The sequence below is a fragment of the Corvus brachyrhynchos genome, unplaced genomic scaffold, assembly GCF_000691975.1.
Source record: "Corvus brachyrhynchos isolate BGI_N302 unplaced genomic scaffold, ASM69197v1 scaffold80, whole genome shotgun sequence".
Taxonomy (NCBI): domain Eukaryota; kingdom Metazoa; phylum Chordata; class Aves; order Passeriformes; family Corvidae; genus Corvus; species Corvus brachyrhynchos.
Genome location: NW_008236769.1, coordinates 11,352,694 through 11,368,163, shown reverse-complemented (window position 1 = coordinate 11,368,163; position 15,470 = coordinate 11,352,694). Strand labels below are relative to the sequence as shown.

The 15,470-nt window shown below is 40.6% G+C and overlaps 1 protein-coding gene across 1 annotated transcript; it reads left to right on the top strand.

Moving 5' to 3' along the window:
• Nucleotides 1-4,954: 4,954 nt before the first annotated feature.
• Nucleotides 4,955-14,510, top strand: RNF4 (ring finger protein 4; the record flags this gene model as incomplete). The annotated part of the gene is made up of 7 exons (XM_008645086.2): nt 4,955-5,197; nt 5,650-5,770; nt 6,522-6,601; nt 7,878-7,887; nt 9,006-9,171; nt 11,329-11,377; nt 11,721-14,510. Coding segments are annotated over 7 exons (819 nt in total), but the record flags the coding sequence as incomplete, so codon positions are not given.
• Between the last annotated feature and the right edge of the window lie 960 nt (nt 14,511-15,470).

Sequence of the window (15,470 nt, the reverse complement as noted above, 5' to 3'; positions counted from 1 at the left end):
CTGTCTTCCAAGGAAGACGGGCCTCTTCTTCTCCGGAGGAACAGCCGGGGCTCGGTGGATGTAGCTGGATGAAGTTGTTGCTCTCCCCTCCCATTTTGTGTGACAGCAGGAGTGGGGGGAGTGTTCTTTCCTTCATCAGCCCGCACCTGTTATTTGGTTTCTGGGACTATTGGAAGTGAGTTGTGGCGTCTCTCAAAGAAAGTTGTGCAAGTAAGAGCAATGAGGAGCTTTTCTTCTGGGCAGTGTCCCTTTTTCTTTGCTGTGTCTGAAATAGGATATATGGCTAATGGTGTGTTGTTTTGTTCTTCTGGTGGGTTTGGGGGTTTTTCTGGTGGTTTTTAGAACTGTTTTGGGTTTTTAGGTTATTCATGAACATGTCGTATTTGTCTGTAGATGTAGCTGTCTGCTTAGAGCGGGCATACTGGTGTATCTCTGTGGTAAGCTGGTTATCTCTCATCTTTACTCTTTTTATGGTGCCTCTCACCAAGCTCTTTTACTATGGGAACGTTTTACCTAATTTGGGTAACACAGATTCAGTTTCTTTTTTCACTGAAGTTCGTGTAGTGCATTTGAGAAAATGAGAGCATCTTTAAAGGTATTGGAAATACAGGATAGGAAGCTTTAAAAGCGTAAATGATTCGTGTGTTCTGTGGTTAAAAAAAAATTGAGACTAGCACTCTGTGACTGGTATGTGCATCTTCTGAGGACAAAAATCTTGTTATGCAGATGCGTCTTTGATACAGTATTTCCTGTTGTTAGGGGTACAAATAGACATCTGGAGTAGAGATGAGAAGCAAAGTCTTAAAGGCGTGGGATATCACGTTTTGACAAATTCGGCATATAACAGTGTTGTCAGCTGTGCTTTGCACATTCCCAATGTTTGGATTGATATTATTGGTTTCTTTAAGTAGGTACTTCAGTGTATTTGTCATGTTTACGATGAATACGAACTTAAGTCTTGTTTGTGTTAGCGAGACACAGGAAAACATCTCTCTCTTGCTACAGACAGTTTGCCTCCATTCATGTGGGAGACCAAAAATTTGTTTTGAGAGTGGTGCAAGAAAAGTTTTTAGTATTCTAGAGAATCAATTGGTTTTGAGTGGTAATTCAAACATGTTTAATTAGCTCAGCTTGAAGTCGGTGAAAATGTTGACTTTTTTGTAGAGGAAAAAACAAGAGACTTAAATGATTAATAGCAGTCGTTACCACTCCTAGTGTAAACATTCTTAATTTAAATAGCTTGACCTTTTTTTCTCAAATACAGTGAAAAGGTGGTACTTGTAGTCTTTGAAATGCTATTTGCTATGAGATCAACACTGCTTAGGAACAATAACTGCATGTGCAGAACTCTGAGTATGACAGGAAGGGGAGTGGCCTTTTCTGGTACTGTACCATCCTGCAGTGAAGCAATAAAAAGTCTGTAAAGTTAGAAGCCAATTTATTGGCTTGCTAAGTTATCTGCTAAGTCTTTACACAAAGAAAAGTCTTACTTTTTAAAAAGTCGTAATTTTAGAATTTTGAATTGATGTCTGAATGCATCTTGCTATAAGTCTCACAGATAACTGCAGCTGAAGCTGTGAGTGAGGTCACTGGCTGTCTGTGGTGGGGGGGAGGTTGTTGCAGTGATTCCTTTTGTTATCCACTCCTGGGAGTCTTGATGCTGGGTGGTTTCATAGTGACTGCTGGAAGAAGAGCATTATAGGGCTTATCATTTAACTTGGGCTGTGTCCCGTGTAACAAATTTTGTTATTAAATTAAGTGGTCCTGCAGTTTTGAAGATTTTTAAGAAGTTCTTCCTGATGAGTGTGTCTCTTAACATGCAATGTCTATACCTCTGTTCTTGTACGTTGCTAAACTTCATCTGTGGTGTATTTAAGAAATTAAGCTCTGCTTTGTTTTCAGAACATTTGGGCAGTTGATGTTCAATGAGGTTTCCCAAGTAAGCCAGTAACATGTGGAAATCTATAGCCCCACAGAAAAGATTTGTTCTTACACAACAAAAATGTTGCTGGATCCTAAGACTCCTTCCATAGTCTTAATAAATTCCAGCAGTCTGATTTTCTTAGTAAACAGGACTCTCCTGAGATGAGTCATTTTGATACTGATGAACCTGCCTGTGATGATTTGAGGTAGTTTTACAGTGATGAGCTTCCCTGTGGATATCTATTCTCAACTTAATTCTTCAGAAGCAGCTTCTGAAGAGGTTTAGATTTGAGCCATAGGCAGCTGGAACATTTGTACCTTGTATGCACTCTCTGCGTTAATTATAAAGAAAGCCAACTGTCAATGTTCTAAGGTTCTGAAAATTAAACCATCTGAATAGCAACAGTGTGCTCTGTCACTTAGGTGCTTCTGTCCTCTACTCCAGTTGAGGGCTGACACTAGATTCTCTGAGACATTTCATAGTAATCCTGTAAATAATCTGTTTCTTGGTATCTGGGTAAAGAAGTGGGTGAGTATTTAAAGTGGGTAGGATGATCTTACCATGTCTTCTATTGTGTGTTACTTCAGTTTTCACCATAATTTTAAAATTTAAGTTGGTTGGTTGGCTTAATTTTGTCTTCTGTTACAGTTCTTCTTTGGCATTTAAACCACTCATAGCCAAAGAAAATCTGTGCAACATTTTTTGTTTGGAGTCACCACAGGTGTTCCCCCCACGTTTTTAACGCTTTCTAAAGATACTTGGTCAACAAACCGTTGCACTGGGTTGTATTCAGTGTTAAGTCCAAAAAGCACCAGATCTTGTGAAACCTTGTGGGTGTTTTACATTCAAACCCATGCTGCCAGATGAATACAATAGGCTTATCTTTTGCTGTCTTTCAGCAGTGCAGATATGTCAATGGATCAGGTTGTTCTGAAAGGTTCTATTTAAAAACAGTTCTAACAACTTGTAATTTAAAATAAGCTTATATAAAGTTCATTTCTGTATATTTCTCAGGAGTGTGCACCAACAAACATTTCCCAGCTTTCTAACGTCCAGGTATTTTTTCCAATTCAGTATCTGAGGAGAATCAAGGAAAATGTCTCTTGGCTTTCTTGATGAAATAAAACTTATAAGGAATCTAATGGCCTAACTTTTTAATATACCTCATGTGTTGCTCAGTCTTATTCATCCTCTTGCTGTGTGCAGAAAACTGCTTTACCTAAGTAATTTTTTGTTTCATTTGTAGCTGGTCAGTGAAGATGGTAACTTGTCTTGAAGCAATTATTTTGAAAGAGCAGATGTGTAAGGTTTAGGGATGGTTCTCTCCCTTGCCCTTATCCCTCATTCCTTATGCTGTGTCTCCTCTTTCCCCTCCCTCTTCCCCATGTCTCCTAAAACCTCCAAGCCCATGAATAATAGTCATATGGAATTAGGAACTTGCACACCTAGAAAATGTGTTCACAGAACAGTCTCTCTGTTCTTTTTGGTTTTGTTTGGTTGGGTTTTTGGATGACTGCACCATTAGGCATGATCTTGTTTTAAAAGTTCTCATGCCTTATCCCAGAAACTCAGTAAAGTGAGTAAAATAGGATCTTCGCAAGAATGTTGGTAAGGCTCACAGAGAAGCTTTCTTTCTTAGCAAGTGAAATGAAATCTAGACCTTAAGAACAGTGGGATGAAGTGTTCAAAGAGAATTCTCATTACGTGGACACAGAATGTTATGGAAATGATTGCATAGGTGAGTCCTGCATTGAGGAAGCAAGAGACTGCAGTCAGTTGGCTTTCTCTGTTAGCAAGCTCTGAGCCCAAGTCTTCAACATCCCAGGTGACAACGTAAGACTATTTCTTATCTACCAGAAAAACTGAACATGTCAGTTTCGATTCCTAAAAAAAAGTGGGAGAGAGTGTTATCCATAACAGTTCCAAACATGAGATCTGTTGTGCCTATGGACTCACTGAGCATTCAGTCTGGCATATGTAGTTCAACTGGGGGGGAAAAAAAAGGCATATTGACTTTCATTTTGGCTTTTGAGCCAGTTTTAAAATGAAAAACTGTGAGAAAATGGATGAGTGGTATATTGTGCTGCTTAAAACTATACATGAATATAACTTTGGGCTTAGTAATAAGTACCAAATTCAGTGTGAGCATTTTTCTCAAGCATGTTTTGTTTTAATAATACCACAGTTCAGTGTTAGTGGGTCTCTTAAGAAAGTGATTTAAGAAATGGAGTAAGTTGAAGCAGAAAAAGTTCAGTCAAGTTTCCTTTAATTGAAGGCTGTTCCATGCCACTGCATGTTCACATGTTTCCTCATCTGGGAGTAGGCTGCAGCATGTGTGCTGACCTTCGTGGCAAAAACCAGTCAGCTCTGGAAGACAGTTCAGCAGTTCTTGTTTAACATAGTTGTTATTTTCCTGGTCCCTCCACTGCATTCCCTCGTGGCCACCCCCAGCTCCGCACTGTGTGTTGGACACGTGGTAATTGTACCACAGCCAGGCTCTAAGAGAGGACCTTCAGTACCCTGTCAGTTACTCTGAGCTGCCTTTATGCTTTTCACCTCTCCCCCTTGGCCGGTAGCTGGGCATGCACATGTGCAGGTAACAGAGCAGCTACAGTGAACTCGTCTTCTCCTGCACATCAGCAAGTATTTTGAAACTGAAATTTGTCTGCTCACTTGCTTTAGATTCCTCTCAAGCTGTTTGGCTCCCAGCTGTTGGAATCTGGAGATGGATTGCAGAAGAGAGCTGTTCATCTGGAGTTTTAGGTTCTCTGAAGATGGCTGCTTATGACACAATTCCCACTGGTTCTTGCTCACAGATAACTGCCTCAAGCATCAATCAGTTGCTTTTCAGTTCAGTGTCATTGGGATTTCTTAATATTCTTCTAGTTTGCTGTCAAACTCACTTATTCAGGTGTTTAGTTCATGGGTGAGAATGGCTGAGGCTTCAGGCCCAGCTGCAGGTGTCTGAGGCTCACATACTGAACTTGGGGACTTCCCTCTCCTCTGGCTTTGGGCAGAAACTGGTGACTCAGGAACAGGAATCTTGGAGCGGAGGGTATTGGAGAGTACAAGAATTGCAGACAGGTAACTTCTCTCTTCTCTTTGATAGGTTTGGAAGAACACCGTCCTCTGACCTTCAGAAACCTGGAGTTTTTGTCAGTGAGCTACCTGAAGGAATCTAAGGAAATTATAGCTGTAGCTTCATTGCCATTACTTTTTTGGTGTTTGTACCTCTTTCTCAGTGGTTTTAGATCAAGAAACACTATGAGCACAGTAAGTATTTACTACTCAATGCAAACCTGAATCTTGAAACATGTTTTCCATTGTACTTCTGCGAACTTTTTTATGAGTTTGTTGCTAATACACAGGAACATAACTATATTGAATCTTCATGTAAGTTCAGTAAAGGTTTTTAATCACTCTAGATGCTAGCAGTAGTTCAGAAATGCTCACAATGTTAGCAAAACCTGATAAATTGTGAACTGGTTTCTCATTTGCAAACCATGATGATAGGCTTTTTCTTGGGGAGGCAGCTGGTAAGAGATCTGAATTTGGAGTGATGTCTTTTCCTTGCTGCGATCGGTTTAGGTAGCATACCACCTTTTGATGAATATTACAGCCATTCCTGAGTGTTTTCTGTATCCTTGTGTGCTTTCATTGGTGTTGCAAAGTTGAGGGCTATGTTAGTATTGCACAGAAAATTCTGAGTCTTTGTTTTCTCTTAGACTCAACGGAAGCGCCGTGGAGGAGCAGTTAATTCTAGGCAAGCTCGAAAAAGAAACAGGCTCATGGCTTCTACTGCTGAAATGGCTTCAGAAGCAGAGCCAATAGAACTTGAAGAAAGTGGTAAGCTTTCTTTTGAACTGGTAAGAACAGAAACTACTTCTGGAGGGTTTGGGTCCAACTGAACATGTGTTTTTGCCAGTTTCTAGGCAGTTTACTGGAGAAGAAGGGAAACCTGATTTTAGGAATTGCCTAGTATGGTATTGCTAAACAACAAGCCTACTGAAAACTGATTTGGTTTGTTACTGAGCTACAATGCATTTGCCACTAGTGATAGATGGGTTGCATAGGAAAAGGTCCTCAAGTGCTGCTTGAACATCTGGATGTCTATTCAGATGACACAGGAATTAGAGCAGCTGCCACTACACAGAGTGGCAAACTAAATTTGGGAACTCCCAAGTTTGAAGAAGATAAGGAAAACTTATTATCATTAATTGTGCCCCATCCCTCAAGGGAACATGCACAGCACAATACTGTTACATCCTATTATTATATTCTGTATGATTCATGTTATTTTTCTGTGTGATAAACATTCTCCTGTGTCAGATGAATTGTCTATTGCTGTGTACTTGCAAGCTGTTGTCATCCAACAGAGCTGTGTCAAGAGCTTAGCTGCTCTTTTGCATTGCAGCTTGCTGAAGACAGGGCTGTTAAAGCTCTCTGTGGATTGCTGAGGGCAAAGCTTGAGTGAAATGCTGGACTTGTTCCTGAAGAGAAAATGGGCAGGAGATGGTTGAATCTCAGGCTGTTACACAGTGGCAGGCAATTTTCCTCCTTTTCAATCTCTGACCTTGATTCTAACTTTGTTTTTCAGCTGGTGAAGAAGTAGTAGATCTCACATGTGAATCTTCTGATCCTGTAGTCGTTGATCTAACTCACAATGATTCCGTTGTGGTAAGAAGTGAATAGCACACTTGCTAAATATTGTAGTTAAATTAGTTTTCTCTTGTGTTGCCTGATAGAATCTGACTTGAAGGGTAAGTTTTAAGTTCAGAATTGACTTGTCAAGGCATGAAGATCCTGTGTTACAGATAACAAAGAAGCTGCTCTGGACGTGGACTTGCAGTTCATGATAGGGTAGTATAAAATAAATTTTTGCTCCAGAACCTGGACTTTATATCTATCAGTCATAAGCAGTGTAACATAAAAAGAGATGCAGTTGATAGTTGAAGTTCTTCTAGATATATCAACGATAGAATCATAGAATTGTTCAGGTTGGAAAGGACCTCTAAGATCATCGAGTCCAACCATTCACCCAGCACTGCCAAGTCCACAACTAAGCCATGTCCGTAAGCACCACATCTACATGTCTTGGAAATACCTCCAGGGATGGTGACTTCAACCCAATGCCACTGGACTTCCCTGGGCAGCCCCTTCCAGTGCTTGACAACACTTGGTGAAGAATTTTTTCTAGCATCCTTATAGGCTAATGATTTAAAGAAAAAGCCAAGGGAGAGAAGAGTAAGTCAAGTAAGTTCAGCTTAATATTCCAAGAGGTCTTTAAAAAAAACTTTTTTTTTTTTTTCTGCTCTTTTGAAAGCTAGAATAGTCTTTGATCCAGCTGACAGTGTTGTTTATCCCCTCAGGTTTGGGATGCCACTGCTGCTGTGCCAAGCAGGAGCAAGCAACAGGAATAGCATAGGGAGTATTTCTTGCTGGGGTTGTTCCTGAGCCTTTGCAAAGGAAAGGCCTCAAACTTAACAGCAGAACCTGTATTTACTCTGCTCCAGTTCCACCAAGAGCGGGTTGGGGATTAGGCTTTTTTTCTTCAGCAGCTGCCATAATATGAAGCATTTGTGGACATCATGGCTGAATTGGCCTGTTTGAGGAGAAAGAGGGAAAGATTCACCTGCAGCCTGAAATCTAAAGCATGGGACTGAAATGGGGGAGCAGGGAGGAGTGGATTCAGGTGGTTCATAAGGTGCCTCTATTTCTACTCCATTGGAGCAGTGGGAGCAGAACCATCAGCATCCACATAGTTGTTTACAGAGAACCATTTAATATACCACTTTTAATATTCTTAATCAAAATAAGAGTAATAGCCTACCATTCTTAGCTTTTTTTGTTGGAATTGCTGTGCTTAGCTGGTGTTTGTATGTCACACCAGGGTTGCATAACAAAGTCTAATTGTATTTTCTTTTCTCTCTCTTCCCTTATGTATTGATGCAAGATTGTTGAAGGTGAGTTGACATTTTAAAATTGATAATGGAATTCTCCTAAACGTAATTATTATTATTTTCTGTTTGCCTTTTCCAGTGAATTTGAGCAGGATTTATTGAAACTGCAGAGGGCCAAAGACATTGCTAAAGCATCTGGCCAGTGCCTTAGAGAATTAATCCAGTCTCTGTTAGTCACTATCAGAGGTTGTAGAAAGTGTATGAAATAAAATACATCAAAAGCTCCTCTAAATACTTTTTCTTATTTTCTAAAGACAGAATTTAAGCCTCAAGGTGACCATAATTTTAATTAGCACTAGAATATTGGTTGTGAATAAAAAAATGTCAGGAGGTTTGTTTAACGTGTATTGCAGTGAAGGGACTAAAGAAAGTGATTTGTGCTCATAATATTCACTAGTCTAACATGCCTCAAATTTTGTAGTGCTAAGTATTAACTGGTTTTTTTACTTTAGATGTTAAGATAGTTACAGGTCTAAAGAAGTTAATCTTTTACATCTTTCAGACCTGGTTCTGATTACATTATTGGAGATGTATTAGTAGGTTGTCAGCTGCTTATCTAGAATGTAATCTGTTCTGTGCTGTGAATGAAGCAAGAGTAAGTGAAAAATGCCTTCATTGAAAGTTGTAGCTGAACACTTAGGCAGGAAGTGGCTTTAGTTTTGTGACTTTCTATATAATTTTAATTGATTAGTGCTTGATTATTTTTACATGGATACAGATAAACTTGAGTTTAGTCCTTTCTCTCCCAGTACACACAACGATTGTTGCAGTTCCTCACCGTAGGATTGTAGCAGTGTCTGTCGGTAAGGATTGGGAGAGGAGGTATCTTCCCTTTATAGGGGAGATGGATTCACAGCTAGTGTAATTGCATGGAACGTTTGACACTGAGGATCTTTAAGGTTAAGTTTTAGCTGTTTGTAGGGTGAAGAGAGCAAATGCTTTGTGTCAGTGTGTAGCAGAATATTCACGTCTGAACATGTTCAGCTTTAATATTTGGAAACTAGTTTGTTCAAGATTGCTTTTAACCCAGCTGAATATGGTCTAATCTTGCATTTCAAGGATAGTTCCAGGGAGAGAGGGAGATGTAATAGTATAGCTAACTTAACAAAATTAAATTACAGAGAACCAACGACAAAGGAGAAATCTGAGACTAAGAAGCCAGCGACAGTCAGACAGCTGCGTACTGAGTAGTGATGATGAAGATGAAACAAGAGATAACGATGTGTATGTGACTGATAAAGCATCTCGGGAACTGGGACCACTGGAAGAGGAAACTGCAAGTTCAAAGTACGTATGCCTCATGACCTAGCAAACATTGAGTTGTGCTTCTTTTGAGACAGACAGGACTAAGTAGTATTTGTCATCACCTGACTTACCTTTGAAGCCTTCACTTACTCAGTTTCCTCTTTTAATGAGTATGACATCCCATGTTGCATGATAGTCGAATTATACCATTTTCACTTTAAGATGAAAAGCCAGCCCAAAACAGATTTACAGTTTTGTATACAGCCTTAAAGATGAGTGTGGGGTATGGCAAGGAAGTGGGGATTAGTAACAGGCCAGAGCTCATAATATATTGCATTTCCTTTTCCTACAAAGCTCCAGTAGTTACATTAGATATAAAATACTTGTGTTGGTGTCCATGAGGTTTGGTATCACAAGACTGGCAGGCAGCAGACTGGCAAATTCCAGTAAAAACACTTATGCATTCCCTGCTTTTTTTTACATACTGTGCCAGTTGCTGCCTTCCTTGAAGCAGCAGCTGTCCTTCCCAAGGTATATTTGCAAGGTGATCCTGGAGGTCGTGCTCTTAGGGCCAATTCTTGTTCTGTCCCATGGATGTCATGGAGCCCTGATATGTTTGCATGTTGGATGGAGATCTTGCTGTTTGAGTCAGTAAAGTCCCCATTCTGCAGAGAAAGAGTAAATCCTGCTACAGTGTGTTAGACTAAGGAAATGAAATCAGGTGTCTGTGTGACTAGGCAAGTTGAAGGACATAAGAATTGTGATATAAACTTCTTTTAAAGTGGCTTTTTTTGTGGAGAGTGGGGGAGATACTGAATGAAGGGTTGAATGAAGCTGATGTGCTTTGAGCCTTTTGGATTACTGAAAGGCAGCGTAGGAGAGAACTTGAGTATGTAGCTTTTAGGTGCCAGGTCATAAATATGCCACCAAAAGGTTCTATGCTATTCTAATCCATAGTGCATTTTGCCATTGGAGTTGTAGATGTTTAAATTTTGGGTGTTAAGTACTTCATAAATACCACTAACTGGATAATACAAAAAAGTAATAGTTTGTTCCTTCAGCCTTCTCTGTTAAAGATTGCACCTTCCTGCTCTGTGTAGATAAGGCTGAAAAAATTCAGTGCTGCAGCATTTAACATTGACAAAAGGGTCCTTCCTGGTGCTGGGGATTCCCAGAGCCATCTGCAGTGTTGGACTCCTCATCCTTCTAAAATGATCATCAATTGTAATTTGTTACTGAAGTGTTATTATAGCTGCTGCCTCAAGAATTTGAGGAGTAAAAATGGGAGAATTAGTGGAGTTAAATTCTGTAGGTGAAACTAGAGGTAGATGTTAGTAGTGCTCTCTACTAAGATAACGACACAAAGGCCATCTCAAACTTTTTATTCATGTTTGATTAATAAATTACAAACTGTGGTTCAGCATGGGCAGTGATGTAAGAAAGCCATGTGTTTAGGGTAGAGAGTTCTGAAGATTTAAACTCGAGTTTGTAAAGAAAAGTATCAGGAAGCTCTTTTTGTTTCTGCTAGCTGACACTGTTCATTACTTGGGCTGGGACAAGTTCCCTAGGCAGCCGAGCTGTGTCTGTTGCAACACGTATGTGCAGTACTGCTGTCCTGGAGGCTGAAGGCAGCAGAGGCACGTCTGTAACCACAGCTCAGTAACAGACACTGAGTTGGTCTTTCCACCGTGGAATGAGAAATTTGGGCTTGAGTGTTTCCTTGTGTTAGTGTGTTCCTGACCTACATTTTATAAGGAGTTCTTGGAATGCATGTGTTACTGGGCTGTTGCTAAATTAGATTAGGGGATTTTTGAACTTCTGACAACCTCTTCCCTTTCTAGAATGACTTGTTTCCAAGGCACAGCTCAGTGCTTTTGTTACAGAGCTGTCACTGATGGCCTGTTGGAGATCAGTGCAGAACAGAGCAAGAGAGTGCTGTTAGTTCTTGTGCTAGACCAGGGTGACTGACTGCATCTTCCTCCTAGGGAAAACCTTTCCTTTAGTACAGGGAGACCCAGTCTTGTTATTACATGCCACAAACTGAGGAGTTAAAGATACACAGGAATCTTGAAAAGAAATGCATCATGGCTAGTCGGTGCACTCAGATGGTGACGTGACATTTTGTGTGTGTATAACCCTTGATTTGCAGTGGAATTAATGGTTGCATGTTCTTTCTTGTTCTGTTCTCTGTACCACAAGGCCGTCTGGCACTGTTAGCTGTCCTATTTGCATGGATGTCTACTCAGAGGTAAGGATCCACATGCTGTCATCCTTTATATTCTGTATGAGGGAGAAAGGGGCAGAGGGGGAGCTGCACAACTCACTTGGCCAGTGTGGGATGTTACAGAGAGCTGGCTTGAAGCACAGAGCTTGCCTTGAAGCTCATAGTAACTTTTCAGTCCAAGTCACTTCTTGGTGGTGGGGGAATAGGGAGGAACCCTTCCCAGAATGGCACTGAAACATCTTCAGGTTCCTTACTATTCTAAGAGTAAAGGACAATTCCAGATATTCTAAGTCCTGTTTGCCTGAAGGCAGTAGACCAGCAAAGTTGAATTTTTTACTCCAAATGCCTGTTGTGGTTTTTCTTCCAGATTGTGCAAAGTGGACGACTGATTGTGTCAACAAAATGTGGCCATGTCTTCTGCAGTCAGTGCCTCCGTGATTCCCTTAGGAATGCCAACTCTTGCCCAACCTGCAGGAAGAAACTCACTCACAGACAATATCATCCCATTTATATATGAGTACTTTTGTTTCTCAGGACAGACCCAACTGGATTTTGGGGGAAATGTCATGCTTTCAGTGCTCTGAAGATTTAAAGAGCAGCAGGTTGTGCACAAATCCAAATAAAACTGGGTTTTTTGGAGAACAACTTGTATGTATCTAGACAGCTTTTTTATGGTCCAAGTTGCTTCTTGTTATGTTCCTGGTTATCATGTTACATCGATGACTGTCTCTAAACTAGACCAGCAGCCTAGACCAGGAAGGAAGCAGTTAATCTATTTCCTTCTACTTTTTGTAGTGCTTAAATGAGGGGGTGTGAATATTTTGTTCTTTCTTACTCTATGAATTATTCCTACCATCCCATACAGGTGTGGAATAGTTCCCTTTCAGAAAACAGATTAGCAATTTACAATTTCATTACACCTTTTTTTTTCATCCTGTAAGAAGCTCATGACTCTTGCTTTCTTGCTATCATCTTTGCCCAAGTAGAGTGAGTTCTGTACTGATGGGTTGTTTTTTCATAAATCAGTCTTAAATTGACAACAAAGGTTATGCAATAAAGTAACCTGCTGTTAACCAGCAGGTTCAAGTGTTTCACTTTCAAGTGTTTTGAGCAGAAGGTTTGAACATGCAGATGTTTTTATGAACTCCATGAGATCCCAAGCACATAGATGCATTGCAGCATGTACAATGTGAAAATAATTCCTTGATTGTTTTAACTGCCAAGAATTCCTGTATATTTTAATCCCAACACTGAATTTATTTTCTAACATGACAAGATGGTCTCTTGGGTTTACTTGTGCTGTAACACTCTTGTAATAATTAATGAGTATAGTCTTCTCTAGGCTTCTTGGTGATGAATAAGAAGCAAATTCATCTGTATGCTGTCCTCTTGTCAGCTGAATACCAAACTACCTACAGACCTTGCTGTATCAACTGTTCCCAGTGTAATGCTTTAAGTTCAGTGTGTTCACTTTGCTGTTCTCGCTGGTTGTTACACTGGCACCTGACTGGATGTAGCCTGGTGAATAGCATTGAAAATTAAATAACTGTACTGCCTTTATTGAGTGGAGGCTTTAAAAGGTATTTGGTAGCAATGTTGACAGCTTTTTAGAGAAAAGTTTAATCTCCCTTTGCCCTGAGGGTTGTCCAGTTTGCTTTAAATGCAGTTTTTAGAAAAGAAGTCGGGTATATCTCCTAGGAAAGACAATTCCTATAGTTGAGAAGGCAGAATACACCAGTTTATGCACTCTTATCCAGTCACTTTTTCCTCAGGGCTGAATTCTAAATGTCTACTTCACACTTACAGCTAAAATGTCCAGGCTGGTCTGGAATCCAAGGTGAGCTGATACAAAGAGATTTATGTAGACAAGATGATTAAAATCAGTGTTTTATGATCCACAGCTGCAGTAGGTGCATCTATGAAAAACTCCAGAATTAAACTTGGACACCTCTTGGCAGTTGGTTGCTTATAGAAACCATTACAAGAACCATTCTGTGCCCTGGTGCAGCACAACTGTAGGATGTTTAGTTAATGGTGGTATTGCATGTGTCTTTGCTAACCTGTCCTCGGGTTAGCAAGGCTTTCTTCCATGTAGGAAGCCTTTAATTAAAGAAGCTCTTCTAAATTAGCCGTCTCAAGGTCTGCCTTGCAACCCAAAGTAAAGTTGATTTTTTTTTTTTAATTAGGTTATTTCTGGATATAGTAATAGAAAGTTTTGTTACATAAAGGCTGGCTCAAGAAATGCAGTACCTTCCCCACCCTGGTTTGGACTAGCTTTGGTTCAGTGCTGTTAGCAGGAATATGCAGTTTCTGTATTGTGGCAATAGGGTGACTCCTACAAAGTTGCACACACGTAGTTCCTATGTGTTCCCATGGGTAAGATAAGCTACAAGCAAGGACTACGGCTGTCTCAGGATAGTGCAGTGACAGTGATGGCTGCATTTGTGTCCCAAAAAGCAGAGAGTTGATGCTTAAAGCATTAATTGTGTGAAGAGAAGTAGCCCAATCTTAAAACTGTAGAGATGCTTAAGGGTCACAGAAACTACTTTCTCCCAGTAGCTTAACAAAGAAACAGTAAATTATGACTTTTTCCTGAGGTGGCTGCTGTGTGAAAGGAATGATCAGAAGAGGATTTAAGGGATTACTACTGAGGATGAGGGAGAGTCATTTAACCGTGCATCTTTCACAGTCTACTAGCCATAGCCTAAATGATTTTGCACAACTTCCTCCATGTAAATACCACTTTAGAGTTAGTGTCTCAATAAATAGATCTAATCAAAATTTAGATATCATAAACTATAATAAAAAGTTTCTAGCTTTTGTGTACCCTGTGAAGTGCCACAAATTTTGTGCATCTCAAAACGAATATTACGTCTCAGTACATGGGAAAAAATAGGAAATTCCTTATATGCTTTTTTCTTTAAGGGAAAAAAAGTCTGATATATTTGAGTTCCAGTATTGTTTCACATTGGCAAGAGCGCATAGGTAAAGAAAAAAATCTTTATATTATGTAGATGTCTGTCTTGTTGTATATAGTTCAATTTTTCCTGTATTTAATTGTATTCAAGTTTGTCAGCCCATCTATGTTCAACTCTGCTGGTAGGCAGAGGGTTCTCTTAACAGGTGGAAATAAAATGATTGGATTGATCAATCACAAGTGCTTGTTATTTTCATTGCGCTGTAGTCATTGCTTTGGGGGGAAAAAGTCCTGGAGACCAAAGCCTTTCAGGTGCTGGAACCAGTGTGTGCTGTGTGGGGCAAAGGAGAAGGGCACTGCCTGGGGCGAGAGGGATGCGGGGATGAGAGGGTGAAGTCCTGCTCAAGTCGGGAGGAATGGGGTGATGCAAAGGTGGGCTCGTGAGTGGGGGAAGCCCAGCAGCCAGTGCCAGAGAGAGAGCAGGGAAGAGGGTGGGAGGGTGTTGGGCCATCTGCCTGGGGGTCCCGTTGCCTGCTGGATGTGAAGCAGCTGCTGGAGAAAGGGCGAGGAGGAACACTGAGGAGAGGACTGGGCACAGTGTAGTTTCCAAGTCACACTAAAGCTCACTTGATTTTTTTCTTCAAAGAAACTAAAGAGATGCTGTTCCTGAAGGTCTTGGCTTATCCCTTCCAGGGAACCAGTGACAGCACAAGAGGACATAGTTCTAAGCTATGCCGGTGGAGCTTTAGGCTTGACCTTGGGAGGAAGTCCTTCACAGCAAGGTTGGGCATTGGAATGGGTTCCCCCAGGAGGTTGGTGGAGTTACCATCCCGGCAGGAGTTTAAGAAAAGACTGGATGTGGCACTAACTGGCATGGTCTAGTTGATGATACGGTATTAGGTCATAGGTTGAACTCAATGATCTCAAAGTTCTTTTCCAACCTAGTTAATTCCATGATTCTATGATTTTCGTTCCTCATTTTTTATTAAGTTCCTCCTAAAAAATGAAGGGGAAAAAAGTTCCCATTAAGGCCAGCTCTTTTGCAGACTCAGACTCAGAGAATGGTTATGGTGGGAAGGGAGCACTGGAGGTCTGCTCGCTACGCCCCCAAGGCAAACTGCTCTGGCAGATGTACTGTGAGCATGGGTTTGCCCAGGAGACTGGAGAGTGTCCCAAAAACTGGTAAAGGTTTCCCAGGAG